Raw genomic sequence first — 27449 nt, forward strand, 5'->3', positions numbered from 1 at the left:
ATAGAAGCCTAAGGACTTGTTCGAACCAGACAGGACAAAGGCGGAGGTGCGACACCTTGGTGAAGCCCGAGTTTCACGATCTAGCGCTTGTAGATATGAAAAGTGCTCGCTTTTGGTATATTCTGAAAGTCATTATATTTTGGAAACATGATGATCCAAGTCAAGTGGTTTATGTTTTGAGGACTCAGCACAAATATTAAATTTGGAAGTGCTTGTTTTGGAGGAATCTATATTTGGAAGTGCTTATCCATTGGTTTCTGTGTGTGAATTCTAAACCATTTTAAATCCATGATTTGAAACTCTGACTAAGGAGTATTTTATCAAATATTAACATAAAATATAAATTATAGTGTAATTAATGTTAGTAGTATAGGAATAATAGAATCGATATATTAGTATAACAGTGTTTATATAGACTTTCGTAATATATCATTAGTGGTGTTTAACAAAAGAGATCAATATAAAAGATATAGGATGGCCATGTAAAACTTACATGCGCACCAATTGTTAAGCATGGGGAACATCAATCAAAGAAAAGAAAATATATGATATATATATATATTGAAATCTAAAATTTCCAAAAATTCATAGAAAAATGTTTAATATTTGAACTGAAATTTTAAAACAAAAATCTCCTGGTGAGTTGGTGATATTCAAGAAGAGAGGAGGAAAAGAAAAGAAAAAGAGTTTCTAGAGAGAGATGGAGAAAAGCAAGGCACATACAGTGAGCCTGGTTCTTTTCGGAGCAGATGGAAAATTTGAGAACAAAGATTTTCGGAAGATTATTATAGGTAGTTTGATAATGAAAACATAAAGATCCCTCCACCAGTGTTCAAACAGCACACCACCCATTTTTATGCAAAAATACACTTATATATATATATAGCAAAAGAAAGCTCTTATATGCATGTATGAGAAGTATATGCATATTGAATACATCTCATGGAATGATCTACACGGCCCCAACTCTTTATAATGTTGTCTTTGAAATTAAATGCATACCATGCATGTATGTTGCCCATGATATTTCTCTCATGCTATGCATTTATGTATTGCTTATGATATTTTTATTTATTTATAAGACTAAATGCACACCATAGCATGCATGTATGCTCCTTTGTGGTGTTTCTTTTTAAACTGGTGAAGGTTTGTTCGGAGTGAATATAGTAGTCAGATGTAATCTCGAAAGTTATTTTGGCTATGAAATTCAAGCGCTTTGGTTTACATAATTCCAAAACCCACGTGAACTCTCGCGACACATCCAACGTAGATTTGACGCTTTATTACACAACCTGGACGTAAGTCAAAAATCCTATGAGTTGAAAAAATCCTTGGTGATGTATATAGTATGTGTGTATTTACATTTACATATACATATACATATACATATTAATGTATATGCACATATATACATATATACACACACATAGATATACATACATGTATATGTATTTGTATACATATAAAAATATACACATACATATGCATATATACACACATACATGTACTTATACACTCATACATACATATACATAAATATATACAAACATGTATATATACCTATATATAGTATGTTTAGATATACATATATGCATATATACACACATATACTTATACAAAATATATATATATATATATCGATATACATATATGTATATATATATATGCATATACATACTACGCATATACATACACTTATACTACATGTGTTTTTCAATTCGACGTATAAATCCTTCCAAACAAACATAAAATCTTATAATTCGAGTGATTCCAATTACATCCAAACCAAACACAAGATTTGATCGACTCAGATTTTTGAAAACCAAAGTATTTCAGCTACATTATAAACCGAAAATCCACTCAGTTGAATTACATCCAACCAAACACCACCTAAATGCATTCATCATGCACGCTTTGCATAGCCTATACCATGCATCGTATGCAAGCATGCTTTTTCCCATGCGTTACTGTCGTGTGTGTGTGTCCTTCTCTGGGAAATGGTTTCTCCGGCGGCCGAAACTCCGAGACCTTCATCGAAAAACCGCTCTGACCTCTAAACTCTGGCAAAATCATTTGCCTATGGTCCAGTTTTCGAAGCATATTGATGGCGACATAGGCAAGGCAAGGAGAACCACCCGACGTTCCCTGGCCGGTTGGATGCGTCACTGGTGGAGGAGTTCGGGTTTGTGCGGAGGAGAAGAGATAAGACCAGATTGGAGAGGAAGAGAAATAAGAGGATGCTTGGAGATTGGGATTTGTTTCTTAAGAAGAGGATGAGAGATTTGGTGATGAGAGGAGAGAAAGCAGAGGAGATTGGAGTTGGAGCTTCCGCGCCTCAGTGGGATCGGTGATCGGAGGACATCTTTCGGGTTCATCATTTCCTGTTAGGTCCTTGTAAGAAATGTAGGAAAAAAAGAGGAACAAAGATGTTAGTAGTGCATTGCATGTAGGCAATTGAATTTGAGGATAAAGATAATTAACAAGTTACATGAGCTGCTTTTTATCACGGTGAATCATGTAAGATAAACTACATGCAACCTTCCTCTTACCTCTATTGTTTTTATTGCTTCTCTTTCTGTCATGATAGTGTGGGAGATTTCCTCAAAAATTACATTCAGGCATAGGAATGTATAGCTTATGGCCCCTACAAAGCTTGGTGAGCAAAAATTAGCCTCAATTTGCACATGTGATCACATTAATAAGATCGATGAAAATTCATATGAAGATTTATGTGGTGCTTATTTATAGGAAAGAAAAAAAGAAAAAATGAATGATGAGTTTATTCGTGAGGGCATTTTTGTAATTTTTGCAGGAACTCTTCTTGAAAAATTTTATGAGCACATCCTTGAAACCTACCTTGAGGTATTGACACTTTTGGGGGTAGAGAGAAATTTTTATAAATTTTTTTTGAAACCTACCTTGAGGTCTTGACATTCGTGGGGGTAAAGAGAAAAATTTATATAATTTCTTCAAACCTACTTTGAGATCTTGACACTCTTGGGGGTAGAGAGAAAAATTTATAAAATTTCTTCAAACCCACCTTGAGATCTTGACATTCTTTGGGGTAGAGAGAAAAGTTTATAAAATTTCTTCAAACCCACATTGAGGTCTTGACACTCTTGGGGGTAGAAAGAAAAATCTATAAAATTCCTTGAAACCCACCTTGAGGTCTTGACACTCTTGGGGTAGAGAGAAAAAATTTATAAAATTTCTTCAAACCCACTTTGTGGTCATGACACTCTTGGGGTTAGAGAAAAAAATTGATAAAATTTCTTGAAACCCACCTTGAGGTCTTAACACTCTTGGGGGTTGAGAGAAAAAATTTATAAATTTTCTTCAAACCGACCTTGAGGTCTTGACACTCTTGGGGGTAGAGAGAAAAATTTATAAAATTCCTTGAAGCCCACCTTGAGGTTTTGACACTCTTTGGGGTAGAGAGAAAAATTTATAAAATTTCTTTAAACCCATCTTAAGATCTTGACACTCTTGTGGGTAGAGAGAAAAAAAATTGATAAAATTTCTTCAAACTCACCTTGTGGTCTTGACACTCTTTGGGGTAGAGAGAAAAATATATAAAATTTATCCAAATCTACCTTGAGGTCTTGACACTCTTGGGGGTAGAGATAAAAAATTCTTTGAACTCACTTTGAGGTTTTTTGACACTCACTGGACTGAAAGGAAGAGTAAATGTATGAAAATTTCTATTTGAACTCACTCTAAGGTCTTTTGACACTCATTAGAGTGAAAGGAAGAGTAAATGAAAAAAATTTATAAAAATCTCTCTTTGAGGTCTTTTGACACTCATTGGAGTGAAAGGAAGAGCAAATGAAAAAAAAAATTATGAAAATCTCTCTTTGAACTCATTTTGAGATCTTTTGACACTCAATGAAAATCTCTCTTTTGCTCACTTTGAGGTCTTTTGACACTCATTGGAGTGAAAGGAAGAGTAAATGAAAAAATGTTATGAAAATCTTTATTTGAGCTCACTTTGAGGACTTTTGACACTCATTAGAGTGAAAGGAAGAGTAAATAAAAAAAATTATGAAAATCTCTCTTTAAACTCACTTTGAGGTCATTTGAAATTCATTGGAGTTAAAAAAAACAGAGTAAATGAAAATTTTATGAAAATCTCTCTTTGAACTCACTTAGATGTCTTTTGACACTCGTTGGAGTGAAAGGAAGAGTAAATGAAAAATTTTTGAAAATCTCTTTTTGAACTCACTTTGAGGTCTTTTGACACTCATTAGAGTGAAAGGAAGAGTAAATGAAAGATTTTATGAAAATTTCTTTTTGAACTCACTTTGAGGTCTCTTAAGACTCATTGGAGTAGAAAAATAAAGTGTTGATAAAAATTCTCTTGAAACTTGAACTCACTTTGAAGTCTTTTGACACTCATTGGATTGAAAGGAAGAGTAAATGAAAAATTTTATGAAAATTTATTTTTGAACTCACTTTGAGGTCTCTTAAGACTCATTGGAGTAGAAAAAAAAAGTATTGACAAAAATTCTCTTGAAACCCATTATCAGGTCTCATTTGGAAGGATGAATTGGAGAACTCAATTGATAACTTAGTTAATGGAAATCAAGTTCATAATTACAGCTTAAGATCCATTCTAAAATCAAGTCAAGATTGTCAAGTTAATGACCTAATCACGTTGAAGGCCATGACTTGAAGATTTGATGATCAAGGCTCAAAAGCATCGAAGAGTCAAGACCTAAATATCTCATATAAATGACGAATGCAACTTTGAAGTCTTAATACACAAAGAAGTTAAAGACCTAAAGAGTTTCATAAGTTAGAGAATTGGAGATTTTACAAGCATAAAGCGCCAAAGTCTTCAGCGATAAACGAAACAAAGATGACCAAATAGGCAACTCATAAATGTATAGTGGCCACAGCTTGAGAGTTATGTAATGTGTCAAGATACAAATACACATAAAAAAAATGGAAGAAGGCCACATTCACCGAGCTAAAAAGATCTTCCAATATGCTTTTAGCAAAGAAGTCAAGAGCGTCAACCAAGTCATAAAAAAAAAAAGAGAGTTTGAAGAGCATGATAAAAAATGGTTCTCTTAATACTTTTGTATTCTCGCTCATGATTATGTACACATATGCTTTTGAAATTAATAGAAAAATTAATTTTATGTTTGCTCAGTCATTATTCATTAACACTCGTTTCTTAATCAGAGGTTACCATGACATTGTCTGGGGTAATTAATATTAGGGGATTGCTCCTAATAGAAGTGATGAACTTGCAATCATCTAAAATATAAAAATAATTAAATTTGATTTGTGATCCATGATTTTTAACCGGTCAATCCTAATTAAAGGCCGGGTAAGAACAAAAAGACCCCACAAAGTTTGGCACGCCCGGTGGGACATGACTTCTCCTCCAATCTTTAAAACAAAGTGTGAATGAGAAATTAAAAAAGAAGATAAAAAAAAAATCAACCAATGTTGTTAATGTGATGTTTTCCTTTTCAGGTTTTCGCAATAGCACCAACAAACAACACCAATAATGTAGCTGCATCATGCACCATTTTCATTAGGGAAGACACTAAGGTGAAGCTGCCTTATGCTTCTGTCTACACGGGTGTTGCTGGAGTTGATTAAATTTAGGACTGTCTCGGAGTATGTCCAAGTTTGCCATCAAGGGGATGTCGCCCGAATGTGATTCTGCCTGCTGAGGTCAAAGAATTTGCCGTAGCTGCTAAAACATCTGTTTTCAACAAACTTACATTTCTAAAAAAAAGTCATGAACATTAAGGAAGGAGAGGATGAAGAGGAGCCTTCATTCACAATCACTGCTAGAGAGAAGTAGAGTGACATCTTCAAGAAGCCCAAGGCTATTCCAACAAAGTCCTTTGCAGTGGGGCATCTAAGGTTGAGCAAGAGGAAAATACCCTCACCTCAGGAGAAAGCGAGTTTTGCTTCGTTCCAAGACTCAGGGAATGGTTCATCAAGTTCATTTACCAACTCTTTCACACCACTATGAATGATGAAGGAGAACTCCACAACTGGTTAGCTTCGATCCCAACAAAATAACATGAAGAAAAGGGGCAGGCCACCAAAGTTCCACCAATCAAAGAGCGCTTTGGCCAAGAAGATTTATAATTACTACACCTCCTACAAGAAGCTACAGACTAAAAAGATGACACTGAGGGAGTTTTACCTAAGTAAAAAGAACTCACTTTCGAAGTCATAAGCTTCCATGTTTGATATGCTTGCAATGCCGAAGAAGCAAGCTTACAAGAAGACCACACCTTTTGCTTCTTGCTCAAAATTTAAGTGGATAAGAAAACAAGATGAAGAGATGGAGGACCTTGAAGTACACACTATACCGGTAATTACTGAAGGGTATGAACACCCACTTGAGCCAGAGCATCCCTTCACTAGGCTGAGAAAGAAGATAACAATTGGTACAAGTGGTATGCAAGAAGAAGATTTTAATCAAGCAGCATAAGAAAGGGCCAAATCCTTATCCCAAGCTGGGTTCCAAACTCCTAGGAGGAATAATGACTTAGGTGAGGAAGAAAATGACAATCTTATTTTCATATCAAACATAGACCCAATGTTCGCAAAACTAAAGAAGCAATTGGATCAATGAAAGAAGGATCACATATCTATGATGCAGTTTGTTGCATCACTGACTGGTATGATCTCTTGTTTAAGCGATGAGGTCCAAAATCTACTCCATGAAAATTTGAGGGTTCTTAAGCAAGCACCATCTGCACAAGTTGTTCAAGAGGAAGAAGATGATGAAGAAGAAGTTCTCGGGTTGTATGAGCAAGCTGGAACATCGGCATCACCTGAGCCAATGATATCTCGAGAAGAAATACAAAAAATAGTTGTTGTACAATTGAAGCAAGCTAAGGGTGCCACATTAAAAAGCGATGGTGATAAACCGTACTTAAGCTTTCATGATCAAGTGTCTTATCCTAAGGGATATAATGTTCCTAAGTTTAAGTAATTTAATGGCTTAGGGAACCCTGATCAATATTTCGCTCATTTTGTAACAGCATGTGGGGACACAAGCAGGAACCTGTCTCTTTTGTTACGACAATTTACTGCTAGTTTAACTGGTGTAGCTTTTGAATGGTATGTAAACTTGCAACCTGAATCCATTCAAATGTAACAACAAATGAAGGACTCCTTTAGAGTCCGATTCGGCCGAGTCACTGATAAATTTACTATAGCTGATTTGGTTAACACAAGGCAGAACAAGGATGAGAAGGTCATGGACTATGTGATGAGATGGTGTAACTTGAGCATCAAGTGTGAGCAACCACTCGATTAAGTGCAAGCAGTGGGGCTATTGGTGGGGAACATTGATAATTGGATGGCTCCATTTCTTAGTTCATCTAACATTCACACATTCCAAGACTTGATCTCTCAAGTCAAAAAATTGGAAAGAACTAGTCCAAGAGTGGTATCTACAATGCAACCCACTAAAGTGGATAAAGATAAACCAAGAAAGTCAAAATGTGTTAAGCATGTGGCTTTTGCAACTGATAAAGTAAAGGAGGCCATTGCACCAGCAAATTATAACAAGCCAAAGCCACCATCACTTGGGAGTGGAAGTGAACCACCTAAGCCTTTAAGTTCTCTTCAAGAAAGGATGAGCAAAAAGTATTCCTTTAGAAGGAACAAAGTAATGAAGATATTTAAAGATGTATTGAAGGTGGGTTTGCAGCTGCCAGAGAGCAATAACCAAAAGAGGCAGACAAGAAAGATCACCCAAAATTTTGTCCATATCATAGAATATTGGGTCATTTGATCGAGAACTGCTATGTATTCAAAGATTGGATTGAGCAACAGTATCAAGAAGGGAAGATCACTTTATCTATAAATGTATTGCTCGATCAACCAATGGAGTACACGAACTATGTGTCAGTTGTACTACAAGAAGAAGCTTTATAGGGGCAAGATACACGGGGCACATCAGAAGGCCTGCAAGATGAGGGAGATCCTCAAGTTCCCAAGGAGCCTACTCCTCTTGGAGTTCCAGAAGGTTTATAGGAAACCTTTATCTTAAAAAAGTCAAGAAAGATGTTGAAAAAATTGGGAGAGCTCCCTGGTATAAGTGGCGAAGAACTCAAGACCTTGATGAGAAGCCCAAGCAAAAAAGTCAAGAAGAATAAAAAGATCAAGAACAAGAAAAAGAAACAGAAGCAGATTAAGCCCGTTGAGTTCTATCATAAGAAGTCTATTATTAAGGAATATATTGACGCCTTAGAAGTTTATCTACAAAAGGAGAGAACCCCAATTACATTAGGGGATTACTTCCCTAATGAGGTTAAGGAGTTGCTCTTAGATTTGGATGAGTCTCAATATGAGGAGCCCATGATTGAGATTTGTAGAGTCATTACCTTATATGAAGAAGCATTGGATGATGTTGATGATGAAGATGAGCTTAAACTCTACTACTCAGATGAATATGATTCATTACTTGATCAACTGTATGATTGACATGGGAAACCATATGTGAGTAACAAACAGAGAAAGAAACAAGCTTTTAAAGAGAGGGTTCGAATGGCGAATGCGAGGTTGCAAGAAGCTTCAACACAATCTTATCAAGGAAGCCAGGATTATCCAAAGGAGAAACTGAGAAGAGAACCTAAATAAAAAATACTTAAAAAGGTGATGCCATATAAAGAGATTCCATCCTTCATCCAAAAGGTGACATATGACCTCGCTCATCGAAACCATATGTTTCGGATAGTGATGCTCCTTGGAACGAGTCCGGAATCATAGAACTTGTGAGCGCTTCTTTCCACCAAGAGGAAACACAATCTCAACATAGTGAAGATCGAAGATTTGACATGGAGGAAGGAAGAGCACCTCAACTTCTAAGCAGTGTAAGAGATGGAAGCTGTTCCATAAGAAGAGACAAAATTCAAGAATTATTTCAGAAGATGGTGGAGAAAGAGGTATTGATTCTAAAGAAGAGAAGGGATGCTACAATAAAAATGAATAATCATCCTAAGTACTATCTTTTTCATCATATAATAGGGCATGCACTAGAAGATTATCATTGCATCAAGAGCTAGTTACATAAAGTACTCAAGAAAGGTGGCATAAACCTACTTGAGGAGTATTTTGAGATGTCAGGTACATGCTATGCCTTGACAATCAAAGAAAGGTCCACCAAGATGAGAAAGAAGAGCCTAGAATGATTAAGAATGTGTGAAGGCTTCTCGAGCAAGCACATGGCACTAAAGATAAAGGGAAGAAGAAGGTAATTGACATAAATAAAGACATCGTGCAACCACGGAAGAGCTCTACTTCAAAGACACAAAACTACAATATTACTGCCCATTTGAAGAAAATTCCAGCTCAACTGAGTGTCATTGATGCGTTGATGATGTCATAGGAGCTCAGAGACACATTGATCCATGTCTTGCAAAACCCAGAAGATTACCAAGCTTATTTTGCTGAAGTTCATATGATGGAAGCTCTCTATGCTTTTGGTTCTCCGGTGATTAAGTTCTCAGAGAAAAACTTGTTGTTAGGGACTAGGAAACATAATAAACCCTTATATGTTACTAGGTCTTGTGACAGGACAAAAGTCAACCGAATCCTTATTGATTTGGGCTCATCAGTAAATCTGATGACACTAAAGACTTTGCATGCTTTGGCTTTGGAGACATATCACCTATTAGCTAAAAAGATCATTATTTAAAGCTTTAACCAACATAGTCAAAAGGACATGGGTCAATTACTCTCCCTTTTAGGATTGGGAAGCTGACATCAGAAGTGAAGTTTTATGTCATCAACACTGATGGTTCCTATAGAGCATTGTTGGGGAGACCATGGTTACATGAAAACTATGTGGTTCCTTACACTTTACATCAATTTTTGAAGTATACGAAGGATAATGGTGTATACCGCATAGATGGAGAGATTCAAGCATTTGGTGTGCATGAAATCAACTATGATGATGTACGGTATTTTGTTGATACACCAAAAGGGGGCAAGATTTTTGTAGCAAAAGATGATCCTCTCATGAAGGTCACTAAGACTACCAAGCTCACTCAGAAGAATGTTTCATTCTTGTCTTTGAAACCACACTTTGGAAGTGGGATGGGGGTCTTCAGAAGAAGAAGTGGATGATGAAGATATACATGCCACTTATCCATCTTCTCGCCTTCATAAGAGAAACTGACACTTTGGAAGTGATGGTTTTGACAAAGAAGGAGCTTCATTCCCACTAATTAAAAAACAATACGATGATAAAAGTCCAGTGGAAAGTTCTCTTCATGTTACGAGAATACCACAGGGTCTTTACAAAGCTCTTGATGAGTTGGATGTTAACTCAGTAAAACGGCTCGTCACCAGGAGGAGAGAGGGATCCTCTTCTATAAGTTTGATCCCAATAAGCTCAACGATGAAGAAATGTTAATAACAAAGACAATGGGAGATGAAGAATCATGGCCTTTGAGGATTTCAAGTTACTACTCTCCTAAGCTAAGAAGACTAATAAAACAAGCTGGAATCAGTTTGAACTATTCGAGGGATAGACATGCTCTTTTTGAGAGACTTTGGCATCTTTTCAAAATTGTTATGCAAGGTCAAGGCTTGAGCAAGAAAGGACTTGGATTCAAGATGAACAAGTATATGAATGCTGCATGGTGTCAACTGTTGAAGGGTTGGATACAAAGGATGAAGATCCACTTGAAAAAGCATCAGATGATCATCTTATGAAAGATATAAAATTGAAGGACGTACCCCCTAAGCTTGAATACAGAGGGCAAGCGACAATTGATGAGTTGATGGAAATCAACTTGGGAAGTGAGGATGATCCTAAACCCACTTTCTTAAGTGCACAATTAACTCAAGAAGAGAAAGAAGACATTCAAAGCATTTTTGTAGAGTATATTTACTGTTTTGTATGGAGCTATAAGGAGATGTCAGGGCTTAACACAGAAGTAGCAGTGCACAAGCTTGCCATTGACCCAAATTTTCCACTAGTTAAACAAGCATTAAGAAAGATGAAGTTTGATATGGAGGAGAGCGTTGTTGAAGAAACCAAGAAACTAATTGATGTTGGTTTCATAAAGGAAGAATAGTACCCTAAATGGATAGCCAGCATAGTGCCTGTGAAGAAGAAGAATGGGCAATCAGAATATGTGTGGACTTTAAGAACTTAAACAAAGCATGCCCCAAAGATGATTTTCCACTACATGTCATGGAGATCATGATTGATAACACTTCTTCCTATGAGATGTTTTCTTTTATGGATGGTTTCTCTAAGTGCAACCAAATCAAGATGGACCTAGAGGATGAAAAGCATATGCGATCCGGATACCGATAGACATCTATTTCTACAAGGTTATACCATTTGGACGAAAGAATGCTGGGCAACGTATCAAAGAGCTATGACCAAAATCTTTGATAACCTAATTCACAAAGTTGTGGAATGCTCTGTAGATGACTTGGTGGTGACAACACAATCAAGAGATCAACACCTCAATGACTTGAGAAGGTTGTTTGATTGCATTAAATAATACAACTTAAAAATGAATCCTATGAAATGTGCATTTGGGGTACTATCTGGAAAATTCCTTGGGTTCATCGTAAGGCACCGAGGAATAGAGATTGACCCCTCCAAAATTAAAGCAATCATAGAAATGCCACCTCCAAAATCATTGAAGCAGTTAAGGTCTTTTCAAGGGCGTCTTGCATATATCCGAAGGTTCATTGCCAATCTTTCAGGAATATGTAAGCCATTTTCAAAGTTGGTGAAGAAGAATACTCCTTTTAAGTGGGACGATGAATGTCAAAAAGATTTTGAAGAAATCAAGAGCTACTGAGTGAATTCCCTAGTACTAGCAGCACCAATTACAGGAAAGCCATTAATCTTATATACAACGGCCTTGGATGGGTCCCTTGGGGCTCTCCTAGCTCAAGAAAATGAAGAAGGAAAGGAGAATGCCCTATACTACCTTAGTAGGATGTTGTTGGGCGCTGAAACCCGATATATTCCTATCGAGAAATATTGTCTTTCGTTAGTGTTTGCGATAAAGAAGCTTCGATATTATCTGTTCTCACATAAGGTGATTCTCATCTGAAGGATAAACCCACTCAAGTACTTGATGTCAAGGCCATTGCTCACTGGAAGATTAGCAAAATGGGCATTGATTCTCATGGAGTTTGGCATAACTTATACCCCACAAAAAGCAATCAAAGGTCAAACATTGGCAGATTTTCTCGTGGCGCATCCTTTGCCTAATCTCCCTTCAGATGCGATCTCCCTGATGAAGAAACTTTGGCAATTAAAGAGGGAGAACAATGTTGGAAGATGTTCTTTGATGGGGCTTCTTCAATCCAACCAGCTGTTGGACCCAGAATTTCTCAAGTCAGAGCTGGCATTGGACTCATCTTCATTTCTCCTAAGGGTGGGATTTTGAGATACTTTCTTTTCTTGTTGAAGCCATGTACTAACAATGAAGCAGAATATGAAGCTCTTATTGCTGGATTGGAGCTAGCAGTTAAGATGGGGATTTAAAGTTTGCATATATACGGTGATTAACAACTTATTATAAATCAAGTTGCATGAAGTTTCAAGACCTATAAGCAAGAACTTCTTCAGTATCATCAGAGAGTTATAGAATTGTTAATGCAAATTCTGATGTCAAGTTGGAGAGAATTTTAGGTCTATTAATAGAAAAGCAGATAGCTTAGCCAAACTGGCGAAAGAGCTAGCTGATCCAGATCAAGAGGAAATCCAAGTCACCATTGGAAACATGAAGGTCTTGAGTTCATGCCTTGATGAAGAATTAGAAAATAAATACCTCAGAAAAAAAGTAGTTTTGATAGTGGCTGAAGATGATTGGAGGGAGCCTTTCATTAAATACTTCAAGTATGGCGAACTTCCAAATGAAAAGTCTCTAGCAATGCAGTTAAAGAAAAGGGCGATGAGGTTTACCCTGTTCTCTATCTAAGATCATATGATCAGCTCTTATTAAGATGCCTCTCGAAGGAGGAGTCTGAAGAAGTCTTGCATGAAGTCCATTATGATATATGTGGAGCTCACCATTCAGGACCCAAGATGCGGTTGAAAATCAAACATATTGGATATAATTGGTCAAGCATGATCGACGATTGCCTATAGTATGTAAGACGGTGCAAATTATGGCAAGCTCATAGAGATTTCATTCACTAACATCCCAACCCTTTACACCCTACAATCTCTTCATGGCCTTTTGAGATGTGGGGGACTGATGTGATAGGCTCTATTGAGCCTCCATCATAAAGAGAGCATTATTTTATATTAGATGCTACTGACTATTTTTCACAATGGGCGGAAGCCATTCCTTTAAAGGAAGTAAAGGCAGAGAACATCATCAAGTTCTTCAAGGACCATGTGCTATATAAATTTGGAACGCCTCAAAGGATCATCTCTAACAGTGGGCGAGCATTCAAAAGCTTTAAGGTTGGAAGGTTTTCTCAGCATCACAAAATAGATTGGAGGTATTCCTATATCTATATTGCTAGAGCAAATGGTTTTGCGAAAGCATTCAACAAAACATTATCTAAGTTGTTGAAGAAAGCAGTTTCAAAAAGTCAAAGGGATTGACACGAAAGGCTTCCTGAAGTTTTATGGGTATACTGGACAACTTATAGAACACCAACTCAATCAACACCATACTCGTTGGTTTTTGGTATAGAAGTTGTTCTGCCGCTTGAATTCTAGATTCCATCTCTAAGAATTACCTTAGAAAATGAACTCACAAATGAAGACATAGTTCGCTTGCATTTGGATGAGCTTGATTCTTTAGATGAAAGGAGACTAGAGGCTCAATAGAATCTTGAAGTCTACCAAGCAAGGATGTCTCGAGCTTACAATAAGATAGCTCGCATTCGAACTTTCGAGAAAGACACGATGGTGTGGGTGTTAAGAAGACTAATCATCACCAACAAGCATGTTGGGGGCAAGTTCAAGTCAAATTGGGAAGTCCCGTACATTATAGAGATCATCTACAAAGGAGGAGCTTATCAGCTAGTCGACACCGATGGAAGAAGACCTATGCCGCCCATCAATGCACGCTTCTTAAAAAAATATTATCCATGATGTACATGTAATCCATGATATGAAAAGGTGAAAGAAGAAGAAGAAGATGAACTTGTGATTGTCTATAATGGAATGTCTAGTGCTCTTGTTTGAGCAAGTTGGTCAAGCATGATATATGTTTCTCGAGGCAAATTACGAGTTTCATTATCTTTTTTCTCTTCTCCATTTGAATAAAAGCATACTGTAAAATAAAAAAAAAAATTGTGTTTGCTTATGACAGAATGTCCAGTGCTCTTGTTTGAGCAAGTTGGTCAACCATGATATATGCTTCTCAAGGCAAAACACAAATTCTATCATGTTGTTTTCTTTTACAAATTGAATAAAGATATAATTCCATGAATTTTGAAATGACTCTTGTGAATTTCGCTCTAAGTGACTACATGCAAATCTTATAAGAAACTATAAGATCAAGTAAGAAATAAAAGAGAAGAAAAAAAAATCGGAAAAAAAAATTGAAAAAAAGAACAATCAAGGAAATGATGAATTTTGAAGGCAAAATTTGCAGTTTTCCATAAAAGTGTTGTTTTGATCAAGTAGCTCATTGGGTATCCAAATAAACTGTGCTCGTCATGAAATTTTAATTACAGTACAAACACATGACAATAGTTAATATGAACGGTTGAAATTAAATTTAGAGTTCCGATGATTTTCAAAGAAATTTAAACTTCAAGCTAAGATTCAGGAAATTTTTCGTCCAATGACCAGAGTTGATCAAAGCTTAATCGGGGTCTAATAACTTTTCTGATTAACCTGGAAATTTTATTGAAGCTTTTAGATGTTATGATATTTCATATGAACGGTTATGATTATATTTTAAATTCAGAAAACTTCAAAACAAATTCATGACTCAGCAGTGAAATCCATTGATAATCATCATAGAAATTATTTGTCATCAAGTTGATGATTGAATAGTTAGACATTATGGGATCTTTTTGGAAATAATTTTACATGCTCATGACGTTTTCATCTTCAATATGGACGGTGGAGATTAAGTTTGAGGTTCATTTACCTCTCACAAAAAATTCATAAGTCTAAATGTTTAAACACTTCAAATGTAGTTTCCATTGTTGATTTTTAAGTTGATGATCAGATGGTTGGAAAAAAAATCACTTCAAATGTTTAAACACATTGCAGATCTTCGGGTCGCTCGCTCGTACCTTCCCCCACAACTATTATATGTAAGTTACGAGCGAGGCATTTGTTTATATAGACTTTGAATAAAAAATAATTAGAAAAAAGAAGGAAAAAGAATCAAATAAAAAAATATAGGAGGGCCAAAATGAAAAAAAATTAAAAAAATTAAAAAATTAAAAAAGTGCACCAATTGTCACATGGGGAAATATCAAAGAAAAGAGAATATATGATTTTTTTTATAAATAAAAAAATTTGAAATCCAAAATTCAAAAAAAAAAAGAAAAAATGTTTAAAACTTTTAAAAAAAAATTTGAACTAAAATTTTGAAAACAAAATCTCCCAACATACGGGGAGTTGGTGATATTGTAGAACAAAAAAAAATGAAAAGAAAAGAGGAGAAAAGAAGAGTTTTTAAAAAAAAGAAGAAGAGAACTAAGAGAAGAAGATGAAGAAGAGATCTTGGTTCTTTTCGGGGAAAGAGATGGAAAAGTTGGAGAAGAAAGATCTCTGGAAGATCATCATAGTTTGGCAACAAAACATAAAATCCCTCCACCAATGTTCAACAAGGTACACCACCCATTTTCCATGCAAGAAATACACAATAAAAATATACATATAGCAAGAGAAAGCCTTTATGCATGTATGATAAGCATATGCTTATTGAATACATACATACATGGCATGATCTACACGGTCCCACCTCTTCATAATGTTGTCTTCTGAAATTAAATGCATATTATGCATATATGCTGCCCATGATACTTCTCTCATGCTATGCATTATGTGTTGCTTATGCTTTTTCTTTTAAACTAAATGCATTCATCATGCATGTTGCATAGCCTATATCATGCACGTATGCAAGCATGCTTTTTCCCATGCATTCTTTGTGTGTGTATCTTTCTCTGGGAAATGGTTTGTTCCAATCTTGAATACTTGATTGTTTGAATAATCCCTTAGAGTGACACTAGGGTTGAGAGTTCACCTTGGTAACCCTTGTGAGTGAGTGACACACCATAAAAGTTAGAAAAAGCTAGATTGGAGAGGGTTGATAGGGTAAGTCGAAAGGTAGCAGAGCGTCTTTTTTCCCCTTCGGGCACTCTAAGACCTCACCGAAGACCACTACAACCTCTCAACTCTTTGGCAAATTATTTGCCTATGGTCTAATTTTCGAAGCAGATTGATTTTTAACTGGTCAATTCTAATTAAAAGCCGGGTAAGAACAAAAGGACCCCACAATATGATATTATATTAATTATTTTAATAAATAATTAATATATTTTATTATAATAAATTAAGTATATAATAATTATATTAATTACTCCTAATATTTGAAATTTGAATTTATATTTACATAAAATAAAATTTATATTTTATAATATATATTAATTATTTATAATATGAAGATGGGGTTAACCTCACCATGGATGACCATAACATGTAATCCAGGTAAAAATACATCAAACCAAACACATGTTTTCTAAATCCAAATTTATAGATCCCTCAAACCAAATACAAAATTCTGTGATCCAGCATTACAAATACATCCAATCAAATATTGGATTTAACTTTCTTAAATTTTTAAATACAAGGATTTGTAATTACAAATCTAATGCATTTTCAACTACATCCAACCAAACGCCCCATAAATATATATTGGTTTGTTATTTGCAACGAAAAATTTAGTTAAGTTTTCATTTTGTAAGTTTTCATAAAACAAGATTTTGTATTCATGATTCATGATGCAATATGAATGGAAATGAGGTAAATTGAGAATAAAACACGTGTTTGATTAGTACTGAGAAAAGTAAAATAGAAAAATACTCCTTTTTTTTTTAACTTTTAATTGAAGTAATAAAAAAATATTAAATTAAATAATAATTATTTTTTAATTATAAATTATTTTGAGTATTATTGTTTTTTATTAAAATCATCTATTTAATTATTATTTGAATTATTAGTTATTATTATTTCATTTTAATAATTAAAATAATTATTAAACCAATTTATTTAATTATTATTTGAATAATTAAATAAGGGGAGGAAATTTGACAACTAATCCCAAGTAGAAGGATTGCTTGCTCCTCAATGGTTATTCAAATAAAGATATGGATTCCCAAAAGAGTGATTTTTACTCCAATCCAATCCAAAAACCAAATGCCCCTTGGTAGCATATATAAGAGTTAAGGCAAGTCATAAACTTGTCCATGAATCACAGAGCCCAAAAGATCAAAAGGAAGCTCTTAAAAGTAAAAGACAGGAAAACTAGGGAGTGAAGTTTGAAGTTAATAATGATTTAAACACCAGTAGAGCCAAACCCTCCAGCACCTCTAACAGTAGCATCCAAGTCCTCAACCTCTAGTACCTCCGGTGTCAAAATCCTCTCAATAATCATCTGCGCAATTCGATCCCCGGGCTTCACCGTGAAGTCCACATCGGAGTGGTTGAAGAGAATCACCCCCACTGGCCCCCGGTAATCGGCATCAATCACACCAGCTCCAACATCAATAGAATGCTTCCAAGTCAACCCTGATCTTGGAGCTAAACAAGCCCCACAAAGCACAAGTTATAAACAAGAATTTAATCAAAGACTTGTGCATGCATACTTCTGCTAAAAACCTAGTTACTATAATATACATATATATATTGAAAAAAAGGGACATGCAATTCTTTGAACAACTTGAATACATATACTAAAACACACATTTCATTGAACATCTTTGCATGCGTACTAGTTGCTAGCACAGAAAACCTCAAACAGGTATTTTATCAAATTTTTTGCATGCATACTAGTGCTAATAAAAATTAGTCACCTGCATAATATAAAAAAATAAAATAAAATAAGCCATCTCATAGGGCTTTTATCATGAACATGTATACTAATAAAACACTAGTTACTCGAATTCTTTTTGAAATATAAAAAAACATGAGTTCTGTAGCACCCCATGAATACATATACAAGTTACTAAAGAACAACTCTTCCAAGAACACCTTGAATACAGTAATGAGTAACACCTTGCATGCATGCTTCTGGAAACACAAGTACCACTAAAAAATTCTAGTTAAAATAAGCATTCCATCAAGCACCTTGCATGCATTGTTATGCTAATAAAAACTAGTTACTAACATTAAATAAAAAAAAAATTTACAAAAACTTTCTATCAAAACAACTTGAATGTGTAGATGTGCTAAAAATAATGTAAAAGAAAAAAAATAATTAATTAATTACTAACATTAACAAACTCAAACAGGCATCTCATCAAACACCTTGCATGCATGCATGCTTCTGTTACTAAAAGACTAGTTTGTAACATGAAGACCTCAGAAAAACATTTTGTCAAGTGTATGCATGTTTGGGCCACTAAAAAAAAATACTCACTTAACATAAAAAGAAACCTCAAACATGAATTTTGTCAAACATCTTGCAAGCATACTTGTGCACTGGTTAGTAACAAAGAAAAACTCAAAGAGGCATTCCATCAAACACCTTGCATGTATACTACAAGATCAAAAACGCCACAAAACACTAGATATTAATTAGCATGGAAAACACAAACAAACATTTCGTCGAGCACTTTGCGTGCATACCTATGCGAGCATAAGTTCCATCAGGGATAGCAATGCTGAGGTCCGTCGGAACTAGCGCCTTCCCGCGAGCAGGGACTTTGGTTTCAACAGCACTAAAAAATCCAAGAGGGGTTAAAACCATGCCAAGTTTGCTTCCAATCACGGATAAAAATTAGAGCTTTCTTTTGGTCATGTACCTGGAGAGATCGTAGCCGGCAGAGAGAGGGGAAGCACGGGAGGGCATGACAGCGTTTTCAGAGAGCTTCTTGATGCGGAGGAAGGGGGAGAGGTTTCGGGACTCGGTAATGCCGTTCTGGGAGAGCTTGGGAAGCTTGGGTGAGGGTTCGTGGGCGTCAAGAGAGATGGGTTCGGTGGAGTTCTTGGACGCCATTTGGGATGTGAAGCGATTGAAGGGAGAGACTGAGACAAGGAATGGATGCAATGGAGAAGGTTTTGAAGGAATTATCCATGGAAAGCGAGGGAAAGGTATGGCTCGAAGCATAGTTTTCGAACTGGTTTGCGCGCCAAGTCCAAGTTTGTGTTTTAATTATTTAGTTTTCCCGCCGAATCCAAGTTTGAGTTTTAATTATTTAGTTTTCGCGCGGAGTCCAAGTTTGTGTTTTAATTATTTATATATATATATATATATTCATGATTGTATGATGGAGTGGTTTGAATAGGGATTGTTGATGAATTTTGAAAAAGGGTTGAGAGGGAAATTATGAGTTTTTATTTAAGGTTTTGTATATATATATATATTCATGATTTAATGATGGAGTGGTTTGAATAGGGATTGTTGATGACTTTGGATAAGGGTTGATTGGGAAGTTATGAGTTTTTATTTAAAGTTTTGTATATATATACATAAGTATAAATTCATGATTGTATAAGAGAGTGGTTTGAATAGGTTGTTGATGAATTTGGATAAGGGTAGAACACAAAAACAAAAATAAAAATTCAATGGACAAATATTTTAAGATGAATCTCCTACGGGACCACTGGGGTGATTTCGGTGGCAGGGGGGTCTGACGACGGTAAGCCAGAATTTAAGCCCCTTGATGACGGCGGAGCATCTTTCTTCTTCCTCGGGTAAGCATCCTTCGATGAAGATTGCGACTAATAGGAGCTCCAACGACGATCAACACGGTGTGACCAAGCTGACAGGTGCTAAATGGCGACGTTCTCCAAAAGATTTGGTGTGTGGCCGATACATCCGATCTTCACAGAAGACGGCGGAGTGCCGGCATCAAGTTGTATGTTTACGGTGTGCGTGCGTTGGTCACATGACGGCGAGGTGTCTGCTGGAACCTCGGCGAAGCCCATGGCGGAAGAAGTTACATGTCAGATCTAAAAGAGTAACTTCACAGGATAGGTTGCCAGTTCAACTTGAAGCAACTGCGCAGGAGTCGGTGCATGTGGCTATGGGATAGAGGAAGATTAGCAGGGCTACTCTATCGCTTTCTCTATCTCCATAGGCAACGGAGCTTCGAAAGGAGTTGGCGAAGGTTGCGATGCTTTCTCGCGTCGCTGGTTATGTTAATGAATCTAGCATGATCAACATCGCCTCCTCCGTCATTAGCAGACCATTTGGTGGACCAATCACTCTTCTAAATGAGTTCTCATTCCTGATAGTTTTGAAGAGCAGGGAGAACGTCAAAGAAGTTTGCAAGTTAGGCTCCTTCAATGTGTCGATGAAGGACGACCCTTGCACATTGATGCTTTCTCCTTGGTCGATGGACCTGGTGCCAATGGGAAGGCATGTGGGGGAGGGCAATGGGCTTTTATCTGGAACCTACCACTGCATGCTTGGTGTTAGAAAATCATCACCAAAGTGTTGAGCCCGGTACAAAAGTTGGTGGTGTTGTCGCAAGCGACGTTACCTCATAAGAGGTTCATATTGACTTTGGTGCGTCGCCGGTTGGGTGTTTCATTGCCTATGGAGCTAGATTTCAGCCTGGGCATGCGAAAGTGTTTGGTTCTATTTATAGAGGATCTTGGTGTTTTCCCGAAATTTTGGGCGGAACTGGGGCATTATGCATTGTTGGAGTTGGGGGCCGGGATGGAGCTTCTGACGAGCAGCTGGAGGAGCTTGGAAAGCAACAACAACCTGAACGTCGGTGTACTCATGAGGTTACTCGAGAGGAGAAAGGAAAATGGTAGTTACCTGAATCGACCGTCATCTCGACAAGCAAGGGATTGGTGGAGCTTGGCTCTCACCCTGAAGGCGCGCGGTGGCTGTGAAATTCTGGTGAGAAGCTCTAAGCGTGATTACCCGCTGCGGACTCTCGGTTGGCTAGAAATGATGGTGTTATGCCAAGCCAACCACCGGTGTTGGTTAAGCCTTGCCGGTGACGATACTCGTTGGATATATAGCCAGATCGCAACAGATGGCAAACGGGTATGCCCGATGTTCGATCATCCGTTGTTCTGTCTTTAGAGGATGAGCTGGCACAAGACTTGGTAAAGCACAGGGAGGAAACTAATATGCTACACTCTTCTGAGGTCACGCGCGAGGCACGTATAGGGGGAAAGAATTTAATGGTTCCAAATGTTATGGATGATGGGCTTGGTTTAAATGTGGGACAAAATTTAATGAATTCTAAGAATGATTTGAACTTGGGTGATCTTCTCAATTTGTGATGTGGACTGGACTTATAAGCAATTTGGGCAACCTAAAGACTCCTCTCTGATCGACGGGCCAAACCTTAGGCCGAATTTAGAGAAGAATAAGGGCCATTTTCACAAACATTCTAGCCATGCTGAAACCATTTCCATATTTGTTAGGGCAGATCTTTGGCCGAAATTGGAGAAGAAGGGGCCTGCCTCAGTGGATGGTAGTCAGGTTGGGCCTATGCGGTTTCCTATTACTGAGTTATCAGGGGTGGACTTCAATGATCGATAATTCTAGCTATGGCACCCTCAGGAGGTTTTAAATTGCAGTTTTTGGCGGGGGTGTGGGCCTTGGTTCCAGTTCATGATTCTGTGGATGTTGACAGCTGTACAGGCACACTAAAGAAGATGAAGGGTACTGATAGTCAGTTAGCTGATAATGTGCCACCTGACAACGACTTGGAGTCAAATGATTCAATGTCAGAGTATGAAAAAACACCTTAGGGAACTGATACTATATCTATATTGAGGGCTTGATTCGACAGCTGATGCACATCCCAAGGGGCCTAGGAAAAGTGAGCAGTAGAAGAATTCGTCGTTAAGATTCAATGAGAAGATGGATTTTCTAACAGAACCGCCAAAATCAATCAAAAAGAAGGTGGTTGGTGGTGACAACTCGAAAGGTACAAGTTCCAAATCGCTTTTCATTTCAGATTGGTCTAATGCTCAAATTTTTAGCTACTGTGGTGCATGTGGTATTGCTTTATTTGAATCCGTGAATGATTGTATTAGCCATATTCGCATGCTAGAGATGCCACATTTTTGCCTCTTACAAGGGGCCGATGGAGACCTCTTAGGAGGTTCGCGAGAACTAATTGTGTTTATAAATATTATAACTTGGAATGTTAGTTATCTAGAGAGATCAGCAAAGAGGTTTTTGGTAAAGAACTTTTAAAATATGCATTTTGCAGAAGTTTGTTGTTTATAAGAATCGAAGCTCGAAGCGATTTTTTTGTCGACTTGGTGCGAGATCGGTGGCAGCCGCTTGGATCAATTTGCTTTTGTTACTGCAAGAGGTTCGGCGGGCAGTATTATTATGGGTTGGAATAGTGTGCTCTTTAGAAAGTGTGGGTGCTTTTAGTCTAACAGTGGAGTTCTGTTCTAACAAGGATAACTTTAAATGGCGTTGCACCACAGTGTACGGTCAAAATGTAAGGGCGCTTAAACATGCCTTTCGGGAGGAGCTTTGGGAAAGTCGTGGCTCTTTTGGTATTTCCTTGGATTGTTTGCGGTGACTGCAATGCAATTTTTGCATTGAAGGACAAAATCTCCGGTGCTCCTAATATAGATGATATTCGAAGTACTAATGCCTTCTTGCATGATTTCGATCTTATGGAGCCCCCTTCAACTGGTAAAAGATTTACCTGGACAGATGGGCAAATACACCCAAGCTGGGTTAAGTTAGACCATTTTCATGGTAAATTGCACTTAGGTGTCCCACTTTACTAAATTAATTCTGAACAACCTCCCTAGACTCTGATCTGATCATGTGCCAATTCAGTTGGAAGTTGGCATCCATTACTCTAATCTAAGACCTTTTCCAATATGAATTGGCTTGGTTTATTTCAGATGGGTTCCAGGAGCTGGTGAGTTAATGGTGGATGGAACCATCTCCTGTGGGCCGTAGCACTTTTGTTTTTGCCAAAAAAGTGGCAGGTCTGAGGGAACATGTACACCGATGGGCTAAACTTAGTTTTGCCTGTATTAAACTTAAGAAGCTGGCTTTATTGCATGAAGATGAAATGTTGGACATCACTAAAGAGACTCGATGTCTAACCTTGTGAAAGTCTCGGCAGGAGCAGGCATTTTTTGAGAATTTGGGGGAGATCCATAAGCAAGAAGAGATCTACTGGAGATAAAGATCAAGGTTTCATTGGATGAAGGAAGGTGATGAAAATATGAAGTTTCTTCATGCGGTGAAGAATGGCCGTAAAAATTGGGAATTTTATTCCAAATATTCGACAAGATGGAGTCCTAATCGCTAACTCATGTGATATTGGCAAGGTCTTCATGGAGCATCTTCAACAGCAGTTTGGGCATAGGCGTGATTCTAGATTTAGGGTCGACTTCGAGAAGCTTTTGGAAAATAAGCTGCATGTCGAATTGTCGCACTTGGAAAGACCATTCTCATTGGAGGAAATCAAGTCCATGGTGTTTGACTTGGGTGGCAACAAAGCCCGGGATCAGATGATTTCCCGTTACAATTGTTTAAGCAATTCTTTGATATAATCAAGTTTGACCTTCTACAGCTCTGTGAGGACTTTTATTTCAAGAGAGCCAATGTAGAAATAATTAATTGCGCTATTATTGCTATCATCCCCAAGGTTGAGACTCTTGAGACATCGGTGGACTATCGTTCCATCAATCTAATTTATTCTTCCCTAAAAATTCTTTCTAAACTTTTGGCGAACCCTCTGAGCAATGTCATGAATTCTCCTATTTACACCAATCAGTATGTTTTTTTGAAGGGTAGATGCATCTTGGATAACATTGCCACTGCTGAAGAATTGATCTCCAGTATTTATGAGCGTAGACTACAGGGTCATATCTTGAAAGTTGACTTTGTAAAAGCCTTTGATTTTGTGGATTGGAATTTCCTCTTTGACCTCCTGAAAGCTTGAGGTTTTGGTGAAAGATGGGTGGGATGGATTCATAGTATTTTGCTCTCCTCAAAGGCAAATATCCTTGTTAATAGACCTCCAAATGACTATATTCATTATCATAGGGGTTGAGACTGGGAGATACATTATTGCCTTTAATATTTGTCTTAGTTACGGATTTTCTAAGCTCGATGTTCATGCACGCACTAAGATCCAAGGTCTTGGTAGGTGTTCCTCTTGGTGAGTTTGGAAGTAGGTGTAACCTTCATAACGCCGATGATCTTTTGGTCTGAACCAGGGTCACCCTTGAGGATCTCAGGATTGTGAAGCTGATTCTATGCTTATTTGAAGGCATGACAAGTCTGGTAACTAATTTCGCAAAAACCTGTCGTTATTCGAGTACGATGAGGGAGCTTCCTCAGGATGTGGTGGCCGAAACTTTAAATTGCGAAGCTGGTTTAGTCCATGCTACCTATCTAGGAGTCCCGATTTTAGGGAGAAGGCCCTGAAGACAAGATTGGGAAGGTATTATTCTAAAAGTGAAAATGAGACTCTCTTCTTGGAAAGTGTAGAATCTATCTTTAGGTGGTTATTTTATCCTATAAATTCACTCCTATCTGCACTGCCAACTTATTGAATGTCCATTTTTAGACTGCAGTGCTGGGTTATCAAAGATATTGACCATATCAGGAGAGATTTCTTATGGTCAGGTTCAAATATTGACCACCCGGGATGTTGGTTGGTATGTTGGAAGAATATATTTCGTTCTCGTGACTAGGGGTTGGAGTATTTTGGACTTGTACAATTTTAAACTGGCGTTGCTGGGAAAATGATGGTGGAAGTTTGTGATGGACCCCAACTAGTGTGGTACGACGGTGGTTCAATTCAATTATGGTATATCTTACTAGAATCGCTTCTCTAGACAAAGTGGTCGAATCTCTTTTTTCTGGAAAATGTGTCTAGTTGTCTTCTAGCTCTTAGAGGATGCATTTTGTACGGCATCAACTCGAGTGATACAACCTGAAAGACCATTGGCTTAATGGAATTGCACTCATGTATTTGTGGGCAGAGGAATTCAATTATAATCATCATCCTAATGGCATTGTGTAGGATCTGGCCTTTCTTTTATATGCAGCCCCTTTCTCTACGAACTTGGATATTGTGTCTTTTGAGAACCGTTTGCGGGTTCTTGTCGGGGAGATGAGGAATAAGAAATGGTGGATGCTTACGGGGAATGGTGTTTTTCTCAGAATCAACCTTCTGAACGATGGAGGGTTGTGCTGCCCGATGGTGAGGTTCTTCCGGCGTAACAGTTTCCTAAGAAAAACTAACCTTCTTAATTGGTTTGTGTGGAAGAATTAGGTTCTTTCAATGGAGAATCTGGAGAAAAGAAGGTGCAACAGACTTCCGATAGCAACTTGTGTGATGTGTCACTCAGAGATTGAATCAGTCGATCATCTCTCCATTCAATGTTCTTTTGTTAGACAAATTTAGGAGTATTTTATTAGAATACTTCAGTCGCCTGAACAGCCTCTTGCGATGTGCAGCCTTTGGGAATCATGGAGGTCGCTAGTTCGACCTACTATGAGGGATATGTGAGACATACTTGTGAAAGCACTTATGTGGAACATTTGCCTTACTAGAAATGATCTTATTTTTAATGCTAAAGTATTGCCTATGCATGCTCTTATTTTGAAAATTGATCGAATACTTTTGTCTTGGTTCACAAATTGCGCAGAGAGAGCCAAAGGGAAGCTAGAAGATTCCATGACAACCATCCGTCATAGACTGGAGTTTCTAAGACCTAATATCGATGAATCTAGTGGGGTTCCTACGTCCGAGGAGGTATAGGATTTGAGCACGGGCTAGATTTCTTATGGAGCTGGCTTTGAGGAAGCCCGTTGTTCCTCGATTTGTTTTTTTGGCTGCTGTTCTTTTTGTTTCTAAGTTGTTGTACCACATAGTGTTATGATTCTCTCTCTTTTTGTTTCTTTAACTGCTGTTTACGTGGAGGGTTGTTGTTTCTTTTATGTTTTTGTTTTAATGGAAGTGGTTTATCTATCTTTTAAAATAAAATAAAATAGTTTGGATAAGGGTTGAGAGAGAAATTATGAGTTTTTATTTAAGATTTTTGTATATATATATATATATATATATATATAAATATATTCATGATTGTATAATAGAATGGTTTGAATTGGGATTGTTAATGAATTTGGATAAGGGTTGAGAGGAAAATTATGAGTTTTTATTGAAGGTTTTGTGTGTGTATATATATATTCATGATTGTATAATAGAGTGGTTTGAATAGGGATTGGTAATGAATTTGGACAAAGGTTGAGAGGGAAATTATGAATTTTTATTTAAGGTTTTGTATATATATATATATATATATATATTCATGATTGAATAATAGAGTGGTTTGAATAATGATTGTTAATGAATTTGAATAAGGGTTGAGAGGAAAGTCATGAGTTTTTATTTAAGGTTTTGTATATATATATATATATATATATATATATATATATATTCATGATTGAATGATAGAGTGGTTTGAATAGGGATTGTTAATGAATTTGGATAAGGGTTTAGAGGGAAGTTATGAGTTTTTATTTAAGGTTTTGGTTAGTTTTTAAAATGAAAGGATATTTATTTTGGTGTTTAAATATAATGAATTTGTTACATTTAAGTGCTATTGAACCATTTGGGGTTTGTATATATAAGAATTTGAAGGTTTTATTAAAGATACATGCTTGATTGTTCATAATTTTTTTAAAAAATAAGTCAAATTAAAAAAAAATCAAAATTAAAAGACTTTAGAAACAAAAAAAACATCAAACAAAAATATATCCGGATAAAAAGGATCCACTACAAGGAAATTATTAATTACCAACGAAAATTACCTAGGAAACATTTTCCTAGCTAATTAGCTAGGGAATAGAATGAAATGATTAGATACAAAGGTTAAAAACATTACCCAGGGATTACACACGGCAATACCTAGGGAATTAGCAAGGGCAAAACTTTCCCAAGCTATTCCATTGCTAAATATCGCGGGAATTACACGGGTAATATTTAGCAATGAATTACTATCGAAAATTATCCGTTGGTATCTATACGCTAGCGAATAAGAAATTGAGCATGCGCAAACCTATGCAAAATATAATGAACTCTTGAGGTTTCACGATTAACTTTTTTATAAATTATGTGTCTTCAATTTACTTGCCTGAAATCTATATTTGACTTGTTTTTGGTTCGAAAAACCTTATTGATTCGTAACTAGGTTTCACAAATATAACTTTTTGGATTTGTTATATTTGGATTCTAATTCGTTGCTTGCTGATATGCTCTCGCAATTTTTATGTTTATTTATGTCTTTATAAAACATTTTTATTTGCTTGCTTTTT

At 36.7% G+C, this 27449-nt stretch overlaps 1 protein-coding gene across 1 annotated transcript; it reads right to left on the reverse strand.

Moving 5' to 3' along the window:
• Positions 1 to 17350: 17350 nt before the first annotated feature.
• On the reverse strand, positions 17351 to 19352 carry LOC120277015 (deoxyuridine 5'-triphosphate nucleotidohydrolase). The gene is made up of 3 exons (XM_039283757.1): positions 18970 to 19352; positions 18794 to 18885; positions 17351 to 17746 (listed from the first exon to the last, which is right to left on the reverse strand). The coding sequence occupies exons 1-3, from the start codon at positions 19272 to 19274 to the stop codon at positions 17502 to 17504; spliced, it is 642 nt and encodes a 213-aa protein (XP_039139691.1). The 5' UTR covers positions 19275 to 19352; the 3' UTR covers positions 17351 to 17501.
• Positions 19353 to 27449: the final 8097 nt, after the last annotated feature.

Source organism: Dioscorea cayenensis, chromosome 15, assembly GCF_009730915.1.
Source record: "Dioscorea cayenensis subsp. rotundata cultivar TDr96_F1 chromosome 15, TDr96_F1_v2_PseudoChromosome.rev07_lg8_w22 25.fasta, whole genome shotgun sequence".
Classification (NCBI taxonomy): domain Eukaryota; kingdom Viridiplantae; phylum Streptophyta; class Magnoliopsida; order Dioscoreales; family Dioscoreaceae; genus Dioscorea; species Dioscorea cayenensis.

Coding starts and splice junctions, on each gene's coding strand:
- LOC120277015 (XM_039283757.1), bottom strand. CDS start 19,274: ATGCTTCGAGCCATACCTTTCCCTCGCTTTCCATGGATAATTCCTTCA. Junction 18,886..18,969: donor GCCGGCTACGATCTCTCCAG/GTACATGACCAA, acceptor TGGATTTTTTAG/TGCTGTTGAAACCAAAGTCC. Junction 17,747..18,793: donor TGGAACTTATGCTCGCATAG/GTATGCACGCAA, acceptor GGGCTTGTTTAG/CTCCAAGATCAGGGTTGACT.